General features: G+C 40.3%; 2 protein-coding genes across 7 annotated transcripts in view; one reads left to right on the top strand and one right to left on the bottom strand.

The window, feature by feature from the left end:
• Cul4b (cullin 4B) overlaps window positions 1-28,000 on the bottom strand; it is a 91,222-nt gene that overhangs the window by 44,537 nt on the left and 18,685 nt on the right. For both annotated transcript variants that reach the window (XM_034486129.2, XM_076918229.1), the window contains exon 2: window positions 6,766-6,836. The gene's annotated coding sequence lies outside the window, so the exon portion shown is untranslated. The remainder of the gene's footprint in view (window positions 1-6,765; window positions 6,837-28,000) is intronic.
• Window positions 14,818-26,710, top strand: Mcts1 (MCTS1 re-initiation and release factor). 5 transcript variants are annotated; one of them, XR_013105912.1, is made up of 7 exons: window positions 15,514-15,712; window positions 16,227-16,379; window positions 16,868-16,965; window positions 19,983-20,904; window positions 21,033-21,107; window positions 25,207-25,285; window positions 26,468-26,522. XR_013105912.1 is itself a non-coding variant. In XM_034485132.2 (6 exons), exons 1-6 carry the CDS (start codon window positions 15,076-15,078, stop codon window positions 26,547-26,549), a joined length of 546 nt encoding a protein of 181 aa, XP_034341023.1. In that variant the 5' UTR covers window positions 14,818-15,075; the 3' UTR covers window positions 26,550-26,710. The 5 variants fall into 5 exon arrangements, 3 of the variants coding, with proteins under 3 accessions (XP_034341023.1, XP_076774635.1, XP_034341022.1); XM_034485132.2 differs by lacking the exons at window positions 15,514-15,712; window positions 21,033-21,107 and adding an exon at window positions 14,818-15,086 and having other exon boundaries at window positions 19,983-20,116; window positions 25,218-25,285; window positions 26,468-26,710; XM_076918520.1 differs by lacking the exons at window positions 15,514-15,712; window positions 21,033-21,107 and adding an exon at window positions 15,191-15,209 and having other exon boundaries at window positions 19,983-20,116; window positions 25,218-25,285; window positions 26,468-26,710.

The following is a 28,000-nucleotide window of genomic DNA, read 5'->3' on the forward strand; positions in this document are numbered from 1 at the left end:
AGTCGATATGGTGGTTGCCTTCACATATACAAAGTCTTGAGTTTGGGCCTCAGAACTGACATAAGAATGCTTTATGTATGTAGTGATGCATGAGCCCATAATCCCAGTGCCAGGAGTGGAGACAGGAGGATCCACAGGACTCTCTGGACATCCAGTTGAAGGAGAATTGGTAAGCTTCAGGCCAATGAAAGAGGCCATCTCAGAGGAGATGGATGATATTTTTGAGGAGAGACAGTTAAGGTTGTCCTCTGGTCTCCAGACACATATGCACACCTGTGCACATGCCACACATACCCCAATACAAACATGTGAGCACATGCATTAAAAAACAAAAACAGAACTATGGCCACAAAAGGTGGTGCATGTCTTGAATTCCAGAGCTCCAGAAGCAGAGGCAGGCAGACTTCTGTGAATTCAGCATAGAGAGTCCCAGGCTGGCCAGAGTAAGTTCAGGGTTGATAAGTTCCCAGTGACCTAATAAGTAGGTCAGGAAGGCCAAAGCTTGAGACACAGTTAATAGGAAAGAATATCATGAAGGAGGAACTGGCCTTGCTAGATGGATCCAACGTGGTTTTTAAACTTCTGGGTCCCATGGTTGTCAGAGAGGAGCCAGGGGAGATTCCAGCCACGTGGGGACAGGGCTAGGCAATATCACAGCAGAAATTAAGCACTATGAATCCTAGCTTTGGGACATCGAATGGCAGTCAGAGCAACGGAGGGAACACAGTCCTCAGTTGCAGTAAGACTTCGGGGTGGGGGGTCCAGTCAGTAAAGACAGTGGCTTCTGGGTAGGTTTGACCCCATGATAGGAGGAAGGGAGGGGAGAGAAGGAGGCAGTTCCAGGATCTATAGTATAGTAGCTAATAAAATGTAAAAAAAAAAAAACCAGGCCAGGGCAGAGGGTACATAAAACAAAACAGAACTCTATAATCTGGACCTAAAAAAGGTGTAGGGTAAAATAATGCCATTTTGATCAGACAGAAGAGAAAGACATCAAAGTTCTCTGCTGTTGGTATACAAGAAATGAAGGGAAGGTCCATTCAGATTTTCTGTCTCTTCTGCGATTACTCACCTTAACCTAAAGTGAAGCCAAACAGGTCAGTAAGTGAGTAGTGGTTGACTAGAATAGTACAGGTTCAATGTTGATGGGTTTTGACAGTTTTACTGAGTCTGTTGAGGTATTTGTAGAACTTGCTTTTGTCTTATGTGTTTTCATAAAGAGAAAGGGGTACTGCAGCTTTCTGCCCCAGCCCTTTGCCTGACCCACCCTTGCTTCAGGTATGCCAGGATCTGCCATCCCCTTCAGATTTTTACTCTACTCCTCTACAGCCTGGTGGCCAGAGTGGTTTCCTTCCTTCGGGAGCCCCTGCTCAGTAGATGCTTCTACCTGTGGTAGACTCACAGCTGCCAGTGGTGAACTTTGGCTCCCTGCCACCAGCACCACCCCCTGCTCCACCCCCTCTTTCTCTGTTACCTGTGGGTCCTGCTCTCCAGCCCCCCAACCTAGCTGTGCGGCCCCCACCTGCTCCTGCTGCTCGGGTCTTACCTTCACCCGTCAGGCCCTTCCCCCCTAGCTTGGGGCGAGCAGAGCTGCACCCAGTAGAACTAAAGCCTTTCCAGGATTACCGAAAGCTGAGCAGCAACCTCGGGGGGTCCTGGGTCATCATGGACTCCCCCATCTGAAAGGCCTTTCTCTGGTCTCAATTCCCGTCTCAAGGCCCCACCTTCCACCTACAGTGGAGTATTCCGAACTCAGCGCATTGACCTCTACCAGCAGGCTTCCCCACCAGATGCCCTGCGCTGGATGCCGAAGCCTTGGGAACGGGCAGGGCCACCTTCTCGAGAAGGGCCTCCCCGAAGAGCAGAGGAGCCTGGGTCCCGGGGGGGGGGGAGAAGGAGCCTGGATTGCCCCCACCCCGCTGAGGGAGTTCCCCTTGACTCCCATCCCCGGGGCTTGTATATAGATTATAAATATATAAGGGGAAAGGGGAGGGTGGGGAGGGGTCGTGGGTCTGGAGTCTCACTTCCCCTCTTCTCTTCCCCACTCCCCTATCCCTGGGGCCCTTTGTTAAAAAAGAATAATAAAAGAATTTTTTAAAAAAAGAGAGAGAAAGGGGTAGCCAGCAGAGTGTATATCTGTATGAGGCAAGAAGGAAGCCCTGTTTAGCACTACTCAGCAGCTGATGTTGGTTGAAAGTCTGACACTTGGCATTTTATTTCAGGCATTTTAAAGCACAGCACAATTTGAAGAAAAAAAAAAGTTTCCCGGTGATAATTAACTCAATCCCATGTGTACAACAAAGCTTAAGGCACGATTACATCTTTTTGTTTTGTTTTTGAGACAGGGTTTCTCTGTATATCCTTGGCTATCCTGGAATTCATACTCATGCTGTAGACCAGGCTGGCCTTGAATTCAGAGATCTGCCTGCGTCTGCCTCCCAAGCGCTGGGATTAAAGTTGTGCGCCACTAGCACCCAGCTACATCAAAAGTCTTGAAAAGTACAAGGAATATCCTCCATAAAGGTAGGTTCTATAAATTAACTAAAGAAGCAGGTTTAGGGCAAACACTGTTCATAAAAGTCTTGAGTAGAATAGCACTATGGACTGACTGAGACAAACGTGTCTCAAGAAGTCTGACAAATCCAGTGTGGCCTGGACATACAGATAGTACAGAGGTCACCAGGCCATTAACCGTCTCTGTCCTCAGCCTTCTGGGCAGAAAACAGGTTATACTTCTTTCCTTCTGTAGAGACAACCCTGCTGTGTGTTTAACATTCCTAGTTTCCCTAGTATTTATCTGTGAGCACAAGACCTTCTGTGTGTCCTACAAGAGGGTTCATCCCTATAAGTCTCAGCACTTGGGAGGTTGAGACAAGAGGACAATGACTTTCAGGCCAGCCTGGGCTACAAGGGGAGACTCTTGTTTCTTGTCATGTGATAACCTGCAGTACTTTGCCTTCACCAGACGCATCCTATTGTCTTGGGACCTTTAAGGCTGTGAGTCAAATTAAGCCTCTTTTCTTACAACTTACCAGTTTGTGGGATTATCAGCGCAAACAAATAGACTTTCACTTACCAATAATAAACAAACCATCAATGATAAATAAATGAGAAGTGAGTTCCTCTCCAGTAAAAAACTACCATGCCTCAGATATTAGGTTATTTTTTTTTTTGGGGGGGGGGGGTTCCAAAACTGGTTTATTCACATGGTGGATCGTGGATGGATCCAGATATTAGGTTATAATAGCACAAATGGATGAAGACAGATATCAGCCTCATGAACATTCTGTGGTCCTCAGATCACACCTTGAGAACCACTGATTTTGTATGTGTGTGTGTGTGTGTGTGTGTGTGTGTGTGTACATACATATGATACTCATACACACACATATATATCAACAAGAGAACAGACAGAGTTTATCAGTACAGATGCTTGTCTAGGATACATTGTCTAATCACATAGCCACTAGCCAGATGTGACTTTAAGCTAATATTACTAAGGAATTAATTTCAAAGATCCAGTTAATTGTTAGAAAGTAAATATAAGTAGTTTTTTTCTTTACTCGTGGCTACTTAGTCCATTTTCTCTTGCTATAACTAAATACCATAAACTGTGTACTTTATGGATAAAGGAAGTTTATTTAGCCCATGGTCCAGGAAGTGCAAGAGCAGGATGCAAGCATCTGCTGAGAGACTTTCTGTTGGGTGATGATCTGGCAGAAAGCATTACACTATGAGACACTAACCTTGCTACCTTGACTCTTCCTTTCTTCCTTTTGTAAAGCCACTAAGGGTTTACATCATGAGGGACCAGCTCTAAAGACCTCATCTGACCTTTAATATCTTCTAATATTAGGAACATGTAAATGCATTAGAAGATATTAAATGTCATTAACATATGTGACATGAGGAATGTTGTGTAAGTTTTAGTAAGGAACAGGATGAAACCTATGTCCCAAAGCCCTACGTCCTGAGGGAGAAAAAACAACCATAATTTGAAAGCTGCAGAGAAAGCCTTGACTTCAGGAAGGATGTAGGAGTCTTGAAGACTAAGATGAAGGGAGCACAGGGAAACGAGACTGAGAATATGGGTTTTGTACATGATGGATATGAATTCCAGAAGATATAGTGAAAATTAATTTCAGTAATTAGGGAATCATGGGAGACGGAGACAGAGTGGAGGATGGAGACAGTCAAATGGAGATGAATGGAGGCTACATGTTGGGTGGCCTTGGAGTCTAGGGCTTCTTATGTTGACTAACTTAAATGGAGACAGCTGTTCTTTTTACTCATTCTTTATTTACTTTCTACTTCTTTTATTCAGTGTACAAAGTGACCAGATCCTTACGACATTTTGTATAACACGGTCCTCACACTCACCCCACATTACCCTCTCCTGTTCCCCTGTCCCCCTCTGGCTGGCCTCCTTTCTTTCCACAAATAGTCCCTCTTCCACTTCCATAAAACTGATGTTCTAAGGAGAATGGTTCCTGACTGAGTCAAGGCAGACAGTGATGGTGAGGCTATAGGGAGCAAAGAGTGTTTGGGACAACACTCTTTGTTTAGGGGGGAAATAGTTGATGAAGTTTGGTAGTTGTTCTGCTCTGACACAATACTTGAGGTGCATGGGTCTCCTCATGGCTGATGTTAACAGAAGGGTGAACTTCAGGTAAGTGTGGGGATTTTTACTCTTTGAGAATTTCATATATGTATGCATACAAATGCATCAGGATCATGTTTACCTCTTATTATCCCCCACCCTCTTCCCCCAAACTGTCCCCCATGAGTTTCCCATCCCAACTTGATGTCTTCTTTCTTTGAAATCTCCCAGTGAATCCAATTAGTGCTGCTTCTCCATGCATGGGTGCTAAATATTTATATTTACACCCATGGAACTGGGCTGCTTTCAAACTTGATCAGCAAAGCTTTTTAAAAGAAATACTTAGTATTCATACATGCACTAATATATTTGGATCTCATCCACTCTCCCTTCCTTCCCCACTCTACCCCTACTCTCTCCTCTGAAATTCATGAGCTCTCTCTCTCTCTCTTTTTAAAGGGCTGAGAGTAAGTGGCTATGTATGCTTAGTCTTAATGGGGAGGCTTTATCATCCTTGTCATCCCTTTTCTGCAAGGCTCAGGGGAAATCCTGGAAGAAAGAGCAAGAACAATATAAGAGTTGGAGAAGGTGGCTGGGCAGTGGTGGCGCATGCCTTTAATCCCAGCACTTGGGAGGCAGAGGCAAGCTGGTCTACAGAGTGAGGTCCAGGACAGCCAGGGCTACACCGAGAAACCCTGTCTCGAAAAAAACAAAAAAAAGAGTTGGAGAAGGGAGAAAACTGCTGTGAAATAAGTGTGCTTTTCGCTTCCACACATAAGTTTCTTCCTGAGCTTGCCCCTCTATGGATAGGATTGACTGTGGTGTATACACTGATGATGCTCCAGCTGGTATAGGTGAGGACTTCGAAAGTAATGTGGGTGTCAGAGCATAGGGCTCTGACTCCAGAATTTGAAAAGCTACTCCAGGAGTGCTGGAGTTTTGTGGCTTCATTGTGCCTACCAGTCTTGGAGGGACTTGAATAACTGCTGATATAAGGACACTGGGTATGGCTGGGGTTTGGCACAGTTGGCAGAGTGCTAAACCAGCTCCAAGCTTTTGGCTGAATCTCTAGCTGCCCGTACACTGGGTATGGTAGCACATGCCTACCATCTCTGTAGTGGGGAGGTGGATGCAGGAAGATATCAAGAGTTCAAGGTCTTTGTTGGCAACATTGTAAATTCAAGGCCAGCCTGAGATACATTAGACCCTATCTCAAAACAACCAAGCAAACAACTCAAAATAAGAACCAGAGGAAGAGCTGGGCAGTGGTGGTGCATGTACTTGGGAGGCAGAGGCAGGCGGATTTCTGAGTTCGAGGCCAGACTGGTCTACAGAGTAAGTTCCAGGACAGCCAGAGCTACACAGAGAAACCCTGTCTCGAAAAACCTAAAAAAAAAAAAAAAAAAAAAAAAAATCAGAGGAAGAGGAGGAAGCAGAGGAAGAGGGGTAAGAAGAGGAAGGAGGAGTTAAATGGGAGGAGGAGGAGGGAGACAACAATGAAAGTGGGAGAACTGGTTAAATATCGTGTCACACATATTATGGAATGCCCTCTAGCCACCCAAAGCAATGAAATCTTACCCATTTGTTTTCCCTATCTTTCTCTTATCTGACATGAAAAGAAATCTCCAAGATGAATTTTACCCATGGAGTGAAAAAACAAAATAACAATAACCTAAAATATTTGGGAAATCTGATTGACAACCCTAACCAACAACTCAAAAGTAGCCTTCTCATACCTGCGGTTGGGGTTTTTGTTAGAAGGTCTTTTTTTTTTTTTTTTTTTTGGTTTTTCGAGACAGGGTTTCTCTGTGTAGTCCTGGCTGTCCTGGAACTCACTCTGTAGACCAGGCTGGCCTCGAACTCAAAGATCCACCTGCCTCTGCCTCCCAAGTGCTGGGATTAAAGGTGTGCGCCACCACTGCCCGGCGAAGGTCTTTATTTAAACTACATATGTATATTTATACACAGACTCATGTGCATTATGTTTTTAAGGTAGATAGTTAATTGTATGGTTCCTTATGGCTATCTTATCACCTTTCTTCTGTGTTTATTTTCCTCTTCTTCCTTAATCAGCACCCCCCATTTTCCATTTCCCCCCTTCAAATCACTTGTATCCTGCTATTCCCCCTCTATTGCCACCACCCCCACAACCCCATTTTACTTTCCTGTTTCTTGCAGGTTCGTTTTCAATCTGTTCAGGTTGTATCCTCACATTTGAAGATTAGGAGCTAGGAACCTGAGAGGAGAGAAAACATATGTTTGTTTTTCTAGGTCTGGGTTACTTCACTCAATGATCTTTTCTAGTTTCTTCATTTTCCTGAAAACTTCATTTTTTTCTGAGTTGTTGAATACAGTCCCAACTGATACATCTATAACACAACTTCTATATCTAAGGCTCAGGGATCACTGGGGAAGAGGGAGGGGGAGGAAAGACTGTAAGAGCAAGAGGAGCACAGAGTTTGCTGTGAGAGTATGTTTTTTAGAGTTATCCAAAGCTACACTCATGAAGTCTTACCAACATAGCTGCTTAAACCTGAGCTGGACAAAAACAACAACAAAGGACATGCTAATATGGATGGGAGTAAATCTTCTGAGGCCAAAACCCTACAGAAAGGACAACAGGCAACTAAGGAATGCTGAGACCAGGAGAAGTAGTCTTCTCCAGGACAAAGGGCACCCATTAGTTATCCAATACTAAGTGGTCAGCCCTGAAAACACATGCATACAAAGTGATCTTATACAGCCTGAGCAGTTTGTACATTATATATTATATATTTAGGAAATATACTTACACATACATATGTATATTTAAAGGAAAATTTGGAAGGAGTAAATGTAGGGGGAAATGATGTAAATTATATTATAATCTCAAAACTTTCATTTGTGTGTTTTTTGTTTGTTTCTCTTTCTTTTTGAGACAGAGTCTAATTATATAAACCAGGTTGGCCTAGAATTTACAACCCTCCTGCTTCAGTCTTTGGACTGGTAGGATTACAACTATGCTTTACGAGTCAGTGCATGGATGGAATGTGCCAGTATGGTTTCAATATAATTTAGATAGGATCAAACTATAGCTACTTGTGTTCAAAGCTAGGTTCTGGGAATTCCTTGCTGGGGAAAATTGAGCCAAGCCTCTTAACCTCCATTTCTTCTCTTTCTTTACCCACAAAGTGAAAATGATAATATCTACTCTGCGGATTAAGTGAGTTAACACATGAAATAACTTGGAACAAAAGTGCCTCACTTAGGGAAGCTCCTACAAAAACACTTGCTGTTTGGTTTGGTTTTTGGTTTGGAGCATGGAGCATACATACAACCCAGGGCTTTGTACATTTTAAGCAAGTGCTGTATTACTAAGCCACATCTCCAGCCAGAGATGTGAGCTATTATTATTGTCATTATACTTTTGTGTTTGTAATATGAAAATAGCTATAATTTTCTTTGAAAAATGCAAAAGAAAAAAAATCCAGTAGAGGGATTTAAAAAACAATTAGAAGAGCCAGTAAGATGGCTCAGTCTGCAAAGGTGCCTGTGACCTAGCCTGGTAACATGGACGAGTTTAATCCAAGGGCCTCATGTTTAGGAAGAACTGACGCCTACATGTCCTCTAAGCCCCACTCACACACCATGGCAGTCTATACCCACATACATACACACACTTTCACACATCCAGAACCCACAAATGAATAACTTTAAAGTATAAAAAATAATGAAAAAAAGAAAGAAAATATGACAGAGAGAGGGTGCAGTAGCATATGTATGGTGGAAGTTGCACGTAACCCCAGTACTTGGAAGGTAGAGGCAGGAGAATTTCTGTGACTTTGAAGCCAGCCAGGGTTATACAGCCAGACCCTGCTTCAAAAAAAAGCAAAGAAAACTAAAATACAAAAGAGAAGTACTAGTGAGTTGAAGAATGCTGCTGAGACCTACCCCTGACTCACCCAGTCTGCAAGGGGGAATAGTTTTCATTTCAGCAGTAGGGACAGGTGGCTGTGTGTAGATGTATATTTCTAGCTTTATAGAAGGAGTTGAATTTTCCATCTAGAGATTTCCATCTCAGTTTCAAGCGATAAGTTATTTGGGGCAGTTGAAGAGGTAGAGTTTTGGAGAATAAGGAGAAGTGTAGGATAAGTACCATTAGGGAGAAGGACAGAAATGGGGGTGTGTGGAAGTGTATGTATGTATGTATGTATGTATGTATGTATGTATGTATGCATTTTGTATTTAGGACACTAATGACATCTCTTTGTTGCCATCAATCCTGTAACCCTCCTGCCTCTGCCTCTACCTCTCAAGTGCTGACACATTACAGGAATGTATGCATCTTTAAAAATAATGTGGTACTAAACATTGAACACAGGGCTTTCTGTGTGCTAGCCAAATGCTCTAACACCGAATTCCCTTTGCAGTCTAACAGAAGCTTTTGGCAGTGAAGGTAGAAGTAGGAGTCAAGTACAAGAAGAGAAGCACAGAGCAATGATGGGGAAGAGAGAACATGGAAGAAGAGGAACAAATGCTCAACTAACACTGAAAGGTCCGGGACTCCCCAGAAAGGGGTCCACTTAAGTCACAGGATAGCACGCACCCAAAGGACACACGAGAGACCGTCTTGCTGTAAAGCACATGAGGTGGTTTATTAAATCAGAGCTCTGGGCCAGCCCATATCCCCATATCTCACATAGGGGATAGAGGGACTGACCTCGTGGCTCAGGGGCATAGCGCTTATATATGGGCGGGGTAGGGAAAAATCGAACTTTCGAGCGGGTGCACAGGATTGGTTGTTTTACCTTTTTTGAACACTAGTAGGCCGTACCATGGGGCAGGGTGTAGTTCTTCCCTTGGCCAGTCAGTTTCTGGGATGTTCTTAACAGGCCTTTGTACTGTAACTCCCCCCTCCTCTGTAACTAATTAGATGGACCCAAACCTGCTGGCAGGTGCTTTTCTGCCCAAGGTCTAAGGCGAAAAATTTACACATATTTCATAAGATGGCCTTTATAATTTTTCACTCTACAACACCACATCATATGAAGTGTCTTCTTTAGTCCTCTGTAGGAGGCATGGAGGTCCTTGTGCTCACTGACAAGCACTAGGGAACCAGGAATGTTAAGCATGCAGGGCTGTCTCTTCAAAGAGAGAGTTGTAAAACCTGTTTTCTTCCCAGAAGCCTGGTGACCTTTGCGCTATCCATGTGGCCAGGCCTCCCTGGATTCCTGGGGCCTTTATCTTGAGTTTGTTTGTCTCAGTCAATCTATAACATTAGCCTCCCCCAGACCCTTATCATGTGCTTGTTTATCTTGAGCCTGCTTTCTCCGTTAATCTATGGAACTAACCTTTATGAAATATGTAACTTGTATTTTACTAAGAGTTTCAAGGTAGTCATGTTTTAAGCTTTGTTGTGTACATGGGATTGAGTTAATTATCACCAGGAATCTGTGCTTAACTCTGCCTAAAATAACAGGGCAGTCAGTGGTAGCACGTGCTTTTAATCCCAGCACTCCACAGGCAGAGGAAGGCAGATCTCTATAAATTTGAGAGAGGCCAGCTTGGTCTACAGAGTGAGTTCCAGGACAGCCAGGGCTACACAGAGAAACCCTGTCTTGAAAAAAACATGCCTAAAATGAACATCCTTCTTTTTTAAAATTATTTTTATTTTATGTGCATTGGTGTTTTGTGTTTTACCTGCATTTGTGTCTGTGTGACGGCGTCAGGTCCCCCGGAAATGGAGTTACAGACACTTGTGAGCTGACATATGGGTGCTGAGACAGCAGCCAGTGCTCTTAACCACTTGAGCCATCTGTCCAGCTCCCCCAAACTTCCTTCTTCCTTCTTATCTCCTGTACATCAACCCTTCACAGTTCTCCTAGCATCTTCTCCAAAGGAAGCTTCCTGTACTGAGACTAGGTTGCATGCAATTGAGTTATTGACTAAGGGAGGAGAGGGTGTCCATGGATAGGCCCAAACAACCCAGGTTGTTGCCAAGACAATGGGTTAGTTGCTCTCCAAAAACTGACAATGGGGCCCTACTGCAAAACCCACCACAACTCATTGAACATGGAGAAATGGCTAGTACCTACATAGAACATTCACTCCTATGTTCTAGTGTCTTTGGTGTGGGAAGGCACTCTGCAGGCTACCAAAAGAGAAACGGAAACACCAACCCAGCCCAAAAACCTTTGACCTACAATCTGTCTGTCCTGCCTGCAAGACATGCTAGAGCAATGATGGCACAGAACTTGTGGGGGTAAACAAGCAGTAACTGGTTTCACCTAAGGCTCATGAGATGGAACCCATTCCTGACACGTGGGTGACCAAGAACCTGAGACTAGATAGCTAGGGTAAAACCAAATACTACTACTGCTCTAAAAGAGGGGGAAAATGTGATAAAATGACTCCTAATAATATTCTGCTATAGTCATAGATCAGCTCTTATTCAGTCATCATCAGAGAAGCTTCCTTCTGCAGCAGATGGGGACAGATACAGAAAACCAGACGTGGAGAGTGTTTACCTTATCTGATGTGCTGGCTAGTTTTACGTCAAAGTGACCTAAGCTAGAGTCATCTGACAGGAGAGTAATCAACTGAGAAATACCTCATTGAAACTGACTGTAGGCAAGCCTATAGGGCATTTTCGTGAATGGTAAGCCATCCCATTGTGGGTGGGGCCACCACTAGGCTGGTGGTCCTGGGTATTGTAAGAAAACAGGCTGCCTCTGGCTTTGAGGGTTACCCCACCCTCTTCCCTCTTGAGATTAAAGCTGTTCCCACTCCTCAGATTTCTAGATGTCACTCTCTTCCAGTGGCCCTTCTCCAACTGCCCCTTCACTTTCTTGCCTAAGTAAATCTTCTTTTTAGGACATACAATTCTTTGTTCATCCCATAGGTTGAATTTACCTGTGCCTCTAGATAATCACCCCCATCATTCAAGACACAACATTTGGGGACCTTACAAGCCCTAGAAGTGAACCTGCTAAATGGACAGAGTATCAAACTGCTCCCTAAATTCATTTTTTAACCCATAGAAGAATGTAGCTCTTAGATCTCATCCATGATGTTTCTTTGTGCATTGAACACTGGTTAACACAGAAACTCACAACTGGTCTGTGTAGAGAATACACATCAGTGGCGTGCTCAGCTACAAATGGGACATATATATTAGACCCCTTTCTAGAAGGCTCAGTGAACATAATGGAAGAAGGGGCAGAAAGATTGTAAGAACCAGAGGTTGGGAAGGACTGGAGCAAAACCATGTCTTCTGTACCTGACAGAACTACTGAATTCTGGAACTCACATCATCTGTAATTGATTCATCCCTAACTGAGGCCTATTAACAGTTGATAGCTTCTGAGAGAGAAAGAGCCAGCTTTCTTTATGGGTGTGACCTCTGATACATCAACCATGCTCCATTGGATGGCCCCACACCCACGAGAGTACAGGAAGCACAAATTAGAGTTAACTAATTATTAAAAAAAACAAAAGAGGACTGGAAAGTGGTGGGGGGTGGGTAGAAAGGGAGAGAGTTATGAATCTGGGAAGAGTGTGGGGGAGGGCTTGGGAGTGAATATGATCAAAATGCATTGTGTGAAATCCTCTAAAAGAGGGCAAGGGAGCAGCATGCTCACAGTCAAACTGGGTGCCTTCATGTCTGGCAATGATAGAAGACAGCAGGGGTGTGAATGAGGCACAGGAGTTTGACTTATCACCAGTCTGGCTGTTTGGTGAGTCCCGATAGTCTTCTAATAGATAGGCACTCTCTCAGGTCTCCAAATGGAGTGTTTGAGACTGCAGGTGGGAGTTGTTTATCTCACTTACTTTACATATATTGCTTGGTATAGGAGTATCTGGATAAGATATACTAATACACTTTCTCCCTTAAGCTTTTCAGAGTTGGTGGGGGGCACAGGGGGACTATTGGGAGTCTTAGGTATGTTTTGATCTAGTAGGGGATAGAAAGGCAGGCTGCAGCTGCCTCGAAAGTAGAAGGCTGGGGGTGGGCAGTTTGTGGGAGACTTCACAGTCTATAGATTCTGGGAGACAGGCGGTCCAGCAAGGGTCTGGCAGTTGCCCAATTCTCCCTTGTAGTAAAAGCAGCTTCTCCAATGTTCAAACTTGTGCCCTATCTATCTCCTAAGGAAACCTTTCTTTCTTAGATCCTGTAAAGGGTTTGGGTGCTGGTCTTATTGCTTGTGAAGTGCTATCCTGGGTTGCACTTTAGAGCCTTACATCATGATGATTTTGTAAAACACTTTGAAAATTCTTAGTGGGCAAACACAAACTGTGACATGTTAAATGCTTATTACAACTTTTAGTAAAATACATGATTGGCTTGGGAATTATATCCTGCCTTAGTGGACACTTGGATTCTTGTAAACTAAGATTCAGGGAATATTTATCTACAAACTGTAGGACAGAAATCATGTATATCAAAAGCATAAAATACTTTATAACTGTTTATGACATGAATAAATGAAACCTACTTTTTTTCTTGGTTAAGATACCCTCACTATATTGCCTAGACTGGCCTTAAACTTGAAAGGCCTCATCTTCTGAGTGCTGGGTTTCAGACCTACACCACCCAACCTGGCCTGGAAGCTCCAGTTTCATTTTTATTTTTATTTTTGTATTTTTTGAGACAGTCTCATTTAGCTTAGGCTAGCCTTAGCCTTCTGACTCCTCCTTCTACCTCTCCAGTGTCGAGCTTACAGGGATGAGTCATCATTACTTCAAGTTTTCCCCCCAAGACAGTGTTTCTCTGTGTAACCTTGGCTGTCCTGGAACTCCCTCTATAGACCAGGCTGGCCTCAAACTCAGAGAGCAAGCTACCCGTCTCTGCCTCCAGAGTGCTGAGATTAAAGGTGTGAGCCACCACTACCTGGCTCGTTTTAATTTTTGTTTTGTTTTGTTTTTCAAGACAGGGTTTCTCTGTATAACCCTGGCTGTCCTGGAACTCACTCTGTAGACCAGGCTGGCCTCGAACTCAGAAATCCGCCTGCCTCTACCTACCAAGTGCTGGGATTAAAGGCATGTGCCACCACCGCCCGGCGCTAAGTTTTAATTTTTGAAGAGGATAATTTTGAAATATATCTTCTATGGCATTGTGTTATTATAGCAATGATTTATTTAAAGATGAGTCCTGGGTCAGCAAGATGGTGAAAGAGGCAAAGATGCTTAAGAAAAGCCTAACCATATGAGTTTGATTTCCAGGTCCCAATGGTACAAGGAGAGATCCAATTCCTACAAGCTTCCTTCTGCCCACATATGCACCATGTGGTGTGCTCATGTGAGGTTCCCACATAACCAAAATGTATTTCATCTTTTCATTTAAATGGTGACTATTACTGGACCAGTGGTCTTTAAGGAAATTACCTTATTTTACTTTTTTTCTTTTCTTTTTGGATAGGGTCTCAAGCCTTCTCCAACCCTTCAAATGCTGTGATTAGGGCTTAATTTATCATGACTGGAAGGAAATTACATTTTGTTTGTGTTCAAGAAATTAATTTTATTTGTTTTGTTTCTCTTTCAAGACAGGGTCTCTATGTAGTTCTAGCTGTCCTGGAACTAGTTTTGTAGACCAGGCTGGCTTTGAAGTCAGAGATCAGCCTGTCCTGCCCCTCCTGCCCCCAACTGCCATCCCTGTGCTGGTATGGCTTGTGCCACCATGCCCTGTTACACTCTTGATGTATAGTTTAGTTTTTAACTAACAGAGTGAAGCAGGAGACAACAACCTGATGACGTATTTGATGATACTGTGAGAGCACTTCACTGTTCAACGATTAGGGCTACCAGATTAAAAAAATAGGGTGTTCAACTAAATTCAGAAATACAAGTAGTTCTTAGCATAAACAAGCTCAAAATGTAGATGAAGTATACTTGCACGGAAAGGTGTTCACATTAATTGAAATTCAAATTTAACTAGGTATCTTGTCATTTTATTTGCTGAACCTGACAATTTTGACATTACTTTAACATGAAGCTATGAAGCTCGCCTAGGTTCAAGCTGCTTGATAAGCAACAATTCACTCGGTTGCTTCAGATAGGAAACAAAGCCTATTATCTTTACGAACTATTTAGCATAGTAGTAGGTGACAGCAAAGACTGAAGAATCCTGACCCTTTGAGGAACCCGTAACTGACTGCCACAATTTCTGCTTTGATTCCCTCCCTCCTCCATTCTCTTCCAGCAACCAGAAAGAATTGCTTGATCACGTCTTCCTTCTGAAGCCCCGCCCCTTCAGCTACCCCCAATGGAGACTAAGCTGTTACTGAAAAAGAGCCGACAAAAGCGTCAACGTGGAGTCGAGAGGAGCGGAAGTAGTCAGATTTCGCTGAGGGCCGTAAAGCGGATAGTGTTTTCACCTTCCGGATTAACGACAGCAGCTCCGACTGTCAGTGCCGGCCTTCCTCGTGCCGGACCCTTCCTAATTCAATTTCCTTCCCATTCCGGGCCCTTCCCTATCGTCGCCCCTTTCACCTTGGATCATGTTCAAGAAGTAAGGACACGGTGTGGCCTCCATCGGCTGCTCACAACGGCGGTGGGGTGGGGGTGGGGAAGAGGGAGAGAGCAAAGGTCCTCTTTCTCTCTCCCCCCGCCCCTGCCATCCTGACTTCCTAAGGTTTTGTAAATATACTACTATGCTCTCACTCTGGACTTGGAACACTTCTTTATGCTTTCCATCCTTAATCCTCAATCGGGGTTTGGCTTTCCCGCTCCCATTTTCTTTCTCCTTATCCCTGTTCTGCCCCCTGCAGCAGTGCTATCTCCATTCCTAGTTTTCTACCAATCACATCTTTGCACTGTGATTTAGGGGCACATCCTCCTTAGCTGAGAGGAGAGTCCTGCAATCTCTGCCATATGTTTATTAGTTATGAACTGAAAAAGGGAAGGCTTGACTTCCTGGGTCATGGCAGTGAAGGAGTCTGGGTGACAGGAAGCAAGCGGCTGGCCTGTCAAGCCTATTGCTTAGCTGCTAGATTAACCTTGTCTTGAGAACAACGTGGTAGCCCTGTGTGCTAGTCAGTGTAAGGAAGACTAAACTCCTTGGAAACCTACCCAGTGGGTTTATCTTCCAGATTTGATAGACGAAAAAGGAAAAGGGGGGAACATGGGCAAAGGAAGGTGGGTTTTGTGCATGAAATTTTGAGCAGATCTGGACAGGGATCTTAAAATTATCCCACTATTTCTTTAAAAAAAAAAAATCAACAGACTACATAGCCAGTTGGGGCTCATCCTTTTGTTCTGCTTCGGTTGGTCTTTTGTATTTTAATGTGTGAGGTTCTTTTAGATTAAAAAAAATAGATTTTTATTGTGGATGGGAGTATGTTTTCCTTTGAGCAGAAATTTTCAGTAAAAGGCATTTTCGTTAGCTGATAACAGATTCTAGCATAATAATTGCTCTGCCCCCATTAATTGCAATATGTATGACAGTTTATTGTAATACTGTCTTTAAAATGTTGGTTTTGTATTGTATAAGACAAATGGAAATTGGTATTTTAAAAACTATTTCACAATTATTTTAACCATGAGTACTTGCTTGGGAATAGATCATTAATTAGAACCTTACTTTTAGATGTTCTAATTCTTCTGCTTAGCAATGCCCTTTTTTTTTTCCCTCGAAAAAATCATTTGCCAGATTTGATGAAAAAGAAAATGTGTCCAACTGCATCCAGTTGAAAACCTCGGTTATTAAGGGTATTAAAAATCAATTGCTAGAGCAATTTCCAGGTATTGAACCATGGCTTAATCAAATCATGCCTAAGAAAGATCCTGTGAAAATTGTCCGATGGTAAGTCCTTATTTTTCTCCATGTAAAGATTAGAGTAGCTGAATATCAAAGGCTAGATTGTTTTCATTATAAATGGAATTATTATCAGTAGACCAATGATGAGAATAGACAGAATTAACTCTAAAAGTTGTATTTCTATTTGCAAATCTTATCTATGCATATGAAAATGTCACTTTGTGTACTGTTTTATCAAAGACTTGTTTTTATTTATAAGTGGATTTATTTCAGTGTGCTCTTGAGATTTATTTTATACTTGACAGTGGAATTACAATAATAAATTGTGGAATGAAATTGGCTGTAGCAGGTCATATTTCCTCTCTTTTTTCTGTACTGGACAGGTACTTTTTGGTCAGACTATTTATTGGAAAATAAGCTTAATATATCTTTGTATGGTATATTTCATGTTATAATTTTTATAGGATGTTTGACTTATATTCATTTTTGAAAGAAGATATCTAACTTGGTTCTCTGTGACATTTGTCTTACAGCCATGAACACATAGAAATCCTTACAGTAAATGGAGAATTACTGTTTTTTAGACAAAGAGAAGGGCCTTTTTATCCAACCTTAAGATTACTTCATAAATGTAAGTCTTGGTAGAAATACACATTTTGGAATATAAAAATATACAAAAGGAGTTGAAAACCATTGGAATGGAAAGTGACTTCTGATTATTTATTATTAGTGCCAAGTAATAAGGATATAAAGGTAAAGTGGTTTCTCATCTTGTGGTAAGTCTGAAAAATGCAAATTCTTTTATGCATTAAAGAAAGCGCCCCCCCATACATGAGGAAGCATTCATTTCATCCATTCAATAAAAGCCTTTTTATTACTCTGTGAGTGGTGGCTCACAGATGTAATCACAGAGCTTTGGAAGCTGAGACAAGAGATTGATACAATTTTGAGGCCAGACTCGGGTACAGGGTGATGCCTTTCCCCCAAACAAAGACCCCAGAAATATTAATCCAATAATTATTTAGTGAACTTTCTATGTGGTAGGCACTGGGCTACTTACTAAGTACAGTTGTAAGCAAAGACAGACATAGTTTCCTGTCCTTATTGTAGTTGGAAGAATAGACCAGTATGTATTTGTGAACATATACATAAACCAAAAAGGGCTTGGAACATTTTCATTTAAGTTTGTTACTAGAGTTCTGTAATTATCTCTGCATTGGGTAAATATGGAAATACTATATATTACTAATTGAGTATAGATGTCTTGAAACTAATGTTATTTCATATGTACATTTACAGATCGTTAGAGTATATTACAAAAAGTTGAAGGAGGATATAATTCCAACGAGCAAGACCTTTTCAAATGGAAACAAATAATTCCTTTTCAGTTTGGTATTGTTGCCAAGAAACAGAAGGAAAGGTAGTGGCTTATAGGTGCTACTGATGATGGGTACTGGTGATTGAGTGAATTCATCTCCTTGTAAAATCCCCAATCATTCAATAACAAGGAGATAAATTTTTAATTGCCTAGTGTTACAGAGGTCAGGACTAGCAAAACTATTAGGCAAATTTTTAAGCAGGTGAAATATTTTAATATTAATAAAACTAAGTAACTAATTATTCAATTAAACATTGATTTTTTTTTTCAGATTAAGACCCGATAGAAATTAAATCCTGGGGGCTGGAGAGATGGCTTAGAGATTAAAAGCACAGACTGCTCTTCCAGAAGTCCTGAGTTCAATTCCCAGCAACCACATGGTGGCTCACAACTATCTATAGTGAGATCTGGTACCCTCTTCTGGCCTTCAGGCATACATGCAGGAAGACTGTCATATACATAATATATGTATATAAATTTTTAAATATGTATAAAAAAGAAATTAAATCCTGATACAATGGGAATAATTTTTTGTTTTGTTTTTGTTTGTTTATTATTGTTTCTTAAGACAGACACTAGGTAGCCAAGACTGGTTTTCTATTTCTAATAATCCTGCTCCCACCTCCCAGGTGCTGGGATTATAAAGTTGTGTTACCATACCTGGCTACTGTCATTATTTCTAGGGACCTTAAAAAGCTTAAAAACTCCTTCTCTAGGGGCTGGATTGATGGCTTAGTGATTAAGAGCACTGACTGCTCTTCCAGAGTTCAATTCTCAGCATCTATATGGTGGCTCACAACTGTCTGACTGTAGTCGCATGGGATCCAATTCCCTCTTCTGGTGGGTATATATGCAGACAAAACACTGGTTAAATACATACCTAAATAAATCTCAGAAATAAAAACAAGCAAACAAAACTTTTCTAGTCATCCTGTGAAAGCCTCTAAAAATTCCTTTTTTTAAGATTTATTTATTTTGTGTAGATGAATACACTGTAGCTGTCTTCAGACACACCAGAAGAGGGCATTGGATCTTATTACAGATGGCTATAAGTCACCATGGGGTTGCTGGGAATTAAACTCAGAACCTCTGGAAGAGTAGTCAGTGTTCTTAACCTCTGAGCCATCTCTCTAGCCCTAGAGATTCTTTAATCATTGGTTTATAAGATACTGGTATACACACAGGGATACTTTGTTTCAGATTTAAAAAGAATATATGCACATAAATCTGGGCTATCACAGGAATAGGAAACTAATGAGCACATGAATTCCTATAATCAACGTTAAGTATATTTAGTGCATTGGTATACTCTCTTCCATTTTGTTTTGTTTATTTTGTGCTCGAGATTGAATTCAGGACCCCATGCATGCTAGGTATATATCACTATACTGCTAAGTACAACCTTTTTGTTATTTTAAAATTATCCTCTCTGCTACTTAATTTTCTCTATTAAGATTTTGCATTGATAAGTTAATACGAATTTACAGTTAGTGAACCACTATTTATAACATTATTAGTCATAAAAGTTCTTTTTATATAGGCATTGCTAGACCCAAAATGTCAAGTGTCTGCCATTTAATGTCATATAGAATAAATTTACTTCTTTAGAGATACCTGTTGGTTTACCTGGTCACCCCTCCTCTTTCTTCTAAATGACCACTTCTCTTTTTGAGAGTATTTTATTTCTGCTTTTTTCATTCAAATGTTATATTATAAACATTTTCCAGGCATTAAGTATTCTCTAAAAGCACAGTTTACTATAGTTACATTACTCTATATGTATATAGAGAGAGAGTATATAAGGTATATCATTACATTGATACACCTTAAGTTGTTTATATTTTATCTCATTTGTTGGACATTGTGATCTCTATCTCAGTTTACTTCTGTTTTACATGTTAGTGCTGAAACAAATATCTTTCTATTCAATATACTGCATATCCATCCATTTTCTTTAGGATAGTCTCATAGAACTAGAGTTACTGGGTCAAAGAGTGGATCTTTTTTCAGTGCTTTCAATGTATGCTGCTAAGTCATCCTGAAGGAGGCCCATACCCAGTTACAAGCCTTGCAGCAGTCTATGAGGATGCTTATTGCTACACTCTTTTCTTGAAAATATTTATCAACTTTGTCAGTAAAGAAGAGTGGTTTGGCTTTTATTTTGCAATCATCAGAGTACTGTAATTTTGGAAAATACTTGTTTATGTTCTTTGCCTTTATCTTGAGTCTTCAGTCATATTAATTTATATAATTGATTTCTTTTCTTGTAGATCCTTTTATCTTGCCACATCAGCAGGTTGATAAAGGAGCCATCAAATTTGTACTCAGTGGAGCAAATATCATGTGTCCTGGCTTAACTTCTCCTGGAGCTAAGCTTTATCCTGCTGCAGTAGATACTATTGTTGTATCCTTTCCAGGGTTTAACTGCTGAAAACCATTCATTGTATTCTTTTCACTACTGAAAGACCTATTATCCAAGAGAATATTACATGTGCTTTTAATTTATGTTATTATTTTTTTCAGAGACAAGACAAGGCTAGTCTTGAACTTGTGATTGATACCCCAGTCTTCCAGCTGCTGGGATCAGTCATGTGCTACCACACCCAGTTGAAGGGAACTTTTTAATTTTGGCCAAAGAGAAATGACAGATAAACTCAAACCAACTGTTTTTTTTTTTTTTTTCTTTTCATTTTATTTGAGACAAGTCTTATTATGTAGCCTTGGATGGCCTCAGACTCAGTATGTGGTCCAGGTTGGTTTAAAATGTACCACTTATCTATCATAAATTGGTCTCAGGTTAACAGCAATTCTCCTACCTCTGCCTCCTGAATGCTGGGATTATAGGTGTGTATCACCATGCTGGACTAAAGTCTTTCTTGGCCATGAGAAGATGTGGGTGGCCAAGGATGCTCTAGAAGTAACATTCCTGCCTCTACCTTCCATGTTCTGTAATTACAGTCATGTGCCACCATGCCTGGCTCCCTTTTTTGTTTTTGTTTTTTTCAAGACAGGGTTTCCCTGTGTAGCCCTGGCTGCCTCTGTTTCATCCTGGCTGTCCTGGAACTCACTCTGCAGACCAGGCTGGCCTCGAACTCAGAGATCTGCTTGCCTCTGCCTCCCAAGTGCTGGGATTAAAGACATGTGCCACTACTGCCCGGCCTTGGCTCCCTTTTTAAAATCCTTTTTTAGCAAGTAAGGTTCTTTTACCATGTTTTACCCGTATACAATGTATTCTAATCTTATTCACTTCTTCTAAGCCCCAGTTATATTCTGGTTTTGTTGTTGTTTTGGTAACTTTTTTTTTTTTTCTTTTGAGACAGAGTCTCACTATATAGCCTTGGATGGCCTTAAACTAAGGTCTGACTGCCTCTGCCTCCTGAGTCCTGGGTTTAAAGGTATGTGCCATAATACTCATCTATCTTTTCTTTCTTCTTCTTTTTTAATATATATCTCACTATATTATATATATATATATATATATATATATATATATATATATGCGCATGCCTGGCTGGCTTAGATTTTACTGTGTAGCCCAGGCTATCCTTGTCTTCTCTACAATCCTGCCACAGCTTTTTGAGTTCTGAAATTACAGGTGTGTACTACTATACCCAGTTCCCCTCTTGCCTGCCTGCCTGCCTGCCTGCTTTCCTTCCTTCCTTCCTTCCTCCCTTCCTCCCTTCCTCCCTTCCTCCCTTCCCTTCCCTTCTTCCTTCAACAGTGTTATATATCTTAAACTGGCCTTGAATATATGATATAGCCAGCATTAGTCTTGAACTCCTTATGGGTCATTGGGTTACTGGCATATATTATCATGCCTGATTTCTTTTTTATTTCTTTTAAAAAATTAATTGTGTGTGTGTGTGTGTGTGTGTGTGTGTGTGTGTGTGTGTGTGTACCTAAAAGGACAACTTTTAGGAGTCAATTCTCTCTTTCTACTCTAGTTTCTTAGAACTCAGGTTGTCAGGCCTGTGTCTGAAAACACTTCTACCTTCTAAACTATGCCCTCCCTTTTAATTTCTTAATGATAAATTATGTTTTATTTTACAAGGATTAATTATAGAAGCTAATTGAAAAGTTATGAAGGAGTTCCTGTGTCACTGCAGCCTATTTACACCCTATTATCAGACTCAGGAAGCAGTCTGAAACTTGATTCTGAATAGGTTATAAGTGATATGAGTGGACCCTCTTTTGCACATGAACTTGTCGCTTTAATGTTTAGTTTGATTATCCAGATACAGTGGAATAAAAGCGTTCAAGAGGGAAGTGAATTGAGGCAGCAGGTATGGATGCTTATACCTCAAGCAACTCTGTATTAGGAGAAATACCAAAAGTGCTCAACATTTGTTTTAAAAATTCACTTTTACTATCTGGTGATGGTGGCGCACGCCTTTAATTCCAGCACTCAGGAGGCAGAGGCAGGTGGATCTCTGAGAGTTCCAGGACAGCCAGGGCTACACAGAGAAACTCTCTCTCTCAAAAAAATTTAAATTGTGTGTGCTTGAGAGAGAAAGAGAGAGAGGTGGGTGGAGGTGAATCTTGTGCTGTGTAGCCTGGATTAGTCTGGAACTCACTATGTAGCCCAGGGTGGCAGTGAATCTTCCTGTCTCAACCTCCCAGTGCTGGGCAGCATGCATTTATACTCAGTCTAAAAATTCACTTTTTGGTGGTGGTTTGGACTTGAGAACATTTTCTCTAAGACAAATGTGTATTTTATTTTTGAAGACAGTTTTGATATGCAGCACAAGTTAGCTTTGAACTCATGGTGATTCTCCTAGTTCAACTTCCCAAGTGCTGGGATTCCTGGTGAGCACCACCACTCCTGATTCCCAAACATACTTGAACACACATGCATGCATGGACATGTGCATATTTAGAAAATGTTTTAACATTTTTAATATATCCAACTTAAAAATATTTGAATAACCATTTTTTTGAGAAAGAGTTTTGAATTCTTGGTGATATGCTTATATCAGCTCTCAAATACTGGATCACAGGCATGAGCTACCATGCATGGCTGGGACTTTTTGTTCTGTTTTGAATCAGGGCCTCTTTCACGAGGTTCTGGTTGTCCTGAACCTCATACAGGAACCAGGCTTACCTCACAGGTATCCTCCTGCCTCTGCCTCCCAACTGCTGGGATTAAAGGCTAAGGATGCATTTTAAAATATGCTTGACTAAGCTCAACTATCTTAGTTTGCATGATTACAGGTCTCAGAAGAAAAAAGGCAGCATATATTAATAATGAATGTAATAGGTCAAATAAATGCATTTAAAGACACTGTAATGTAGATTCAAACAATAAGGAACAAGAGAAACCTACATAAGAAATAATTACAGGAGTGAAAAACAGTATATCTTATTCAACTCTTTTTAAAGAAAGGCACAAGGACCTGTAAGTAGTGGTATACGCCTCTATTCCCACCACCTGGGAAGCTGAGATAGGACAAGTACCAGGAGTTCAAGGCCAGTACATGAGACTTTATCTCAAAAATAAACAAACCAGAAATAGAAGAACTAGTAACGGAGACAGCTTCAAATCAAAATAGTCTTCCTGTATAGCACAACTTGTTATGTTGGACTTTTTATTCTTTTGAGATAGGGTTTCACTATATACCCTTGGCTGGCATAGAAGTTGCTATGTAGACCAGGCTAGCCTCAAACTTGGAGATCTTCTTGCTTCTGCCTCCTAAGCACTGGAAGTAAAGGTGTGCACCACCACATTTGGTTATGCTGGTCTTTTAAGCCATGATCACATTATTCCTATTCTCCGCTTTGTTTTGGGACTGCTAGGGAAGAAACCCACTCCCACTTTTTTCTCTTGTTTGTTTTTGAAACACGGTCTCATGTATCCCAGGCTGGCCTGAAACCCATTTAATCTTCCTGCCTCTACTGTCTAACTGCTGGATTACAAGTGTGAGCCACCAGGTCTGCCCCCCAACCCCTTTCAGGGTTTTGAGTTTCCAATTCTTGCCCAGCCTCCCAGGTACTGCTATTACAGAGGTACACCACTGCAACTCTGCTCCATGCAGTTTATAGGGTGTATTTATACCATGGATAGGACTAAGTGATTCTGTATCATTTCTATTTTGCAGCAATAGTCCATTTATATTATCTATTAAATAGGTTTTTCTGCTTTGTCATACCCAGAGCAATCATTTGCCTTAAGTTGAGAAAAGGAATAGTAATTGGTGGGAACAAGGAAATCACTATGGGGTTAAAAAAAAACCTAGTATTTTAGAATGTGTTTAAAGGTATGTCTTAACTGGATGTGGTGGTTTAAGCCTGTAATCCCAGCATTTGAAAGGCTGAGACAGGAAGACTGCTGTTAGTTTGAGGCCAGCTTGAGTTATGTAGTCAATGACAAAAATATCAAGGTGTACTGGTAGATACATGCTTTTAGTCCTAGCACTCAGGAGGATCTTTGTGAATGGTACATAGTGTGACACTACCAAAAAAAAAAAAAAAAAAAAAAGAAAAGCTATATTCTGTGCCTTGTGCTCAAAATGCCTCCTTTTGTGATATTTATAGCTTAAGGATAGAATAAGTTATGTATGTTAGACACACGTTGTATTGACATAGATGCTAGTCACATACTAGGTACTCAAATATTTTTGCTACACTGAATAGACCACTGGAAAGCCAAAAAAAAAAAGTATTCTATGAGGACAAGCTTATCTTTTATGTTTATAGATTTAAACAGTGGTATGTTTTTAATTCTGGAGTTTTTCTTGACTGGAAGATCTTCCTAGTATTAAACTTTATCATCACCCCCTATCCTCTTTCAGAGATGCATTTTTTTTTACTCATTTGAAATAACAGATTTAGAGGAATTATAAAAAATTATAGCGAGATAGTTTGTATATATCTGAATTATAAAACAAACATTACAGCATGAAACATAGAAACTTTAAATGATCATTGTTTTCTTTGTATACAGGTTGAAACGTTATAAGGGGCTCTTCTAAACAGAATGGAAATTTTTTTTCTCAGACAGTGTCTTGCTATATAACATGGAGCTGGCCTTAAACTAGCTATGCAGCCCAGGCTTTCCTGAAATTTATGGTTTTTCTTCTCCAACTTTCTGAGTGTGGTGATTATCAGGTTGTACCTTGCCCAGCTGGGAATATCATTATTATCTTTATCTTAAGTGTTATTTATTATAAAGCCACCATTTGGCAGTGGAAATTACTAAAACAGCTAAAACAGTTGCTATATATTTCACAGATTTTAGTATTTGTCCACAATAATTTTTATCTTTTTGCCTGATTCCTGGTTTGGCACATATGAAGGTGCAGTACTGATATTTGGCTTGAAACTAAAGGGACTGATTCATTTAGGACTTCTTGGATATTTACATTGTACCCACAGACTCACAGGTTCCTGCTCCTAAGGAGTCACTGGCCTAGGAGAGGACAAAAGATTAGTTCAAATGGCAAAAGGATCATTGTTTCTCACACTTCTCTTCCCCAAATTGAGAAATAGTTTTCTTAGCTTGTTTTCAGGCAATCATGGCAGAAGGAAAACAACATGCTTTATGTGTGGGTGTTATGAAGATGTCTGCAGAAGATATGTAAGTTTCACTTTAAGCTCCTTTAACTGACATGAGTGGTAGTTCAGGAAGCATCTGTTACAGGTGGAATTTGATGTCATTCATGCCACATCTTACAAGTACCTATGCTGAGTAGCTCATTTCTTATTTTTTTTTTCCTAGCACTTAAGCCCTTTGTCTTCAGGGTTACATTCTTAAGCATTTTGAAAGAAAACATGCTAAAACAAGTATTTTATACCTATGTATATGGTGCTTTAGGATTTTCTCTTTAATATCTAGATTTAAATTGGTAATAGAGGGGTGTGTGTTTTACTGATAGTTTTTAAAACACACATATAGCTGATATAGTAGCACATGACTATAATCCTAGCACTTGGGAGGTGGAGGCAGGAGATTGTGTGTACCTGAGATTGTAAAATGAGACTGTCTCCAAAACAAATAATGATACAGTTCAGGATTATATACTATTTTACATTCTGATCTGCTGATAGAAGAAATGTAGCATGTTTCCAACATATACAACTAAAATTGTATTTGTTTCAAGATTTAGTATGTTGATATTTGCCTGTGCTGTTGGTATTATTTTGTTTTCTAGACTGCTAAAATTAGTATTTTAATTTAATTTGGTTTGTTTTGGTTTTTCTAGACAGGTTTCTTTGTGAAGCCTTGGCTGTCATGGCGCTAGCTCAGTAGAGCAGGCTGCTCCTGAACTCACAGAGATCTACCAGCTTCTGCTTTCCCAAGTGCTCTGATTAGAAAAATTTGCTATCACTGCCTGGCTAATTTTTGGGTTTTTGAGATAGGTCTCTTGTAGCCCAAGTTGACCTTGAATTCCTATTCTGCCTCCAGTGTTGGGATTACAGATCTGTGCTGCAACTCAGCTTTAGAATCACTGTGACTATGAATTTCAGAGGTGGTTATATGGCTTAATGGTGAAATGCTTGTGTAGCAGGTATGAGGCCCTGGTACCACAAAAAAGAAACAAATAGCCAACTAAAAGAGGTATTAGACCAAGCAAATATCCAAACCCCACAAACTGCCACAGAGTCTGTACTTTAATGTAGGCAATAATATAATGACAATAAATTTCCTACGTGTTGCTCAATGATTATGAAGTATCAAGATACTTTAGATTGTGTTTATCATCAATGTATAAACCTATAAAATTCATAAAGCATGTTTCTGTGTTTTTTCCTTCTATAGTGAGAAAGTCAACAAAGGAATTGGCATTGAAAATATCCATTATCTAAATGATGGGCTGTGGCATATGAAGACATATAAATGAGCCTCAAAAGAAATGTGCTTGGGCTAACTATGGATACTGTGCTGTATCTGTGTCTGTGTGACAGCATGAAGATGGATACTGTGCTGTGTCTGTGTCTGTGTGACAGCATGAAGACAATGCCTCTATGGTTATGCTGAATAAAAATTCTGCGAATGCTAAAATTCTGCTAGTTTCAGAAATTATTTTAACTTTACTAAAACACAAATTACGATTAGGTAGCAAATTTAGCTATTAAAAGGTATCTGGTAAGTAACTCAACAGACAACCCAAATGTCCTATTTAGGCTAATGATATAAGATGGCTTGGTAAACATGTTTGCCACTTTATGGTGGACTCCTAGATAGTTTGTCTAGTTATGGGACCAGAAGCTAGATTTAGAATTTTATTCCACTATTCAGAGCACCCAGAAGCATTCCCTCTGTGTGTATGTGTGAATGTGTGTTTGTTGTTTTAAATTCCACTATGGAATGTCTCAGACATAGTATGAAGTCTGGGTATAGTATAATAGACTAGCCTTCCTCCATCACCCTCCTTTGCTCTATGAGTACTCCTTTTTACCTATACCTCAGCTTTCATCCCTATTCCCCAGTTCTGTGAAACAAAGGTTAGTCTATTATTTTACCTTTAACTACTTTAATATGTGTCTTTAAGAAGAAAAAAAAATAGTCTTTAAAAAGTACAGCTACAATACTCTGAAAATACTTAAAAAGTTATTTTCTAATATGATCAACTATGAAAACTTGTAGGATTCCTTCAGTTGTCTCTTTTCAAGTTTTATAAACTGTTAAGTTTTCTTTGAGTTAGGGGTCAGATAAGATCCTTATATTGTACTTGCTAGTTATTTGCATCTTAATTAAAAAATTTGTTTCCTTTATATTTTAAATAATTTAAGAAATGTAGTTTTATCTTATGAAGTTGATATATTCTATTTTTTCATTTTATCACTGCCCCTTGTATACAGCAATATACAGTATATAATCCTGTGAAAAACAGGTTTTATCAGATAAGGTTCATTTATAGTACCTTAAGTCAAATCATACCATAAGATATTTTCAGATTTGGGTTCCACTATATTCCTTTCAAAATTTATGTCTCCTATCCTTTAGAAAGAACAGTAATCTGTTTTGGAGTTAACTTGTCTTCCCAGTGACCTTGCTATGCTAGTGTCTCAGCCATCTTTCTTGGTTGTTTACCAATCCTGACATGTGATTTTATTTTTCAGATGGATACAGACATTTAGATATTTACAAGATTGTGGTGACCCATGTTACAGTTAGAAGTTGGAGAGAATGGTGAGGGTAGATAGGAGAGAAACACACACACACACACACACACACACACACACAAATCATTCAGCTGGCTGTTCCAGCTGGGCTTCCCCCCCCCCCCCAGGACATAACATAGATGAATACAGATATAAGATCTGATCCTCAGATTGGCAAACCATCAAT

Source organism: Arvicanthis niloticus, chromosome X (assembly GCF_011762505.2).
Source record: "Arvicanthis niloticus isolate mArvNil1 chromosome X, mArvNil1.pat.X, whole genome shotgun sequence".
Taxonomy (NCBI): domain Eukaryota; kingdom Metazoa; phylum Chordata; class Mammalia; order Rodentia; family Muridae; genus Arvicanthis; species Arvicanthis niloticus.

Coding starts and splice junctions, on each gene's coding strand:
- Mcts1 (XM_034485131.2), top strand. Junction 16,380..16,867: donor CCTGTGAAAATTGTCCGATG/GTAAGTCCTTAT, acceptor TTTGTCTTACAG/CCATGAACACATAGAAATCC. Junction 25,286..26,467: donor AAGATGTCTGCAGAAGATAT/GTAAGTTTCACT, acceptor TTCCTTCTATAG/TGAGAAAGTCAACAAAGGAA.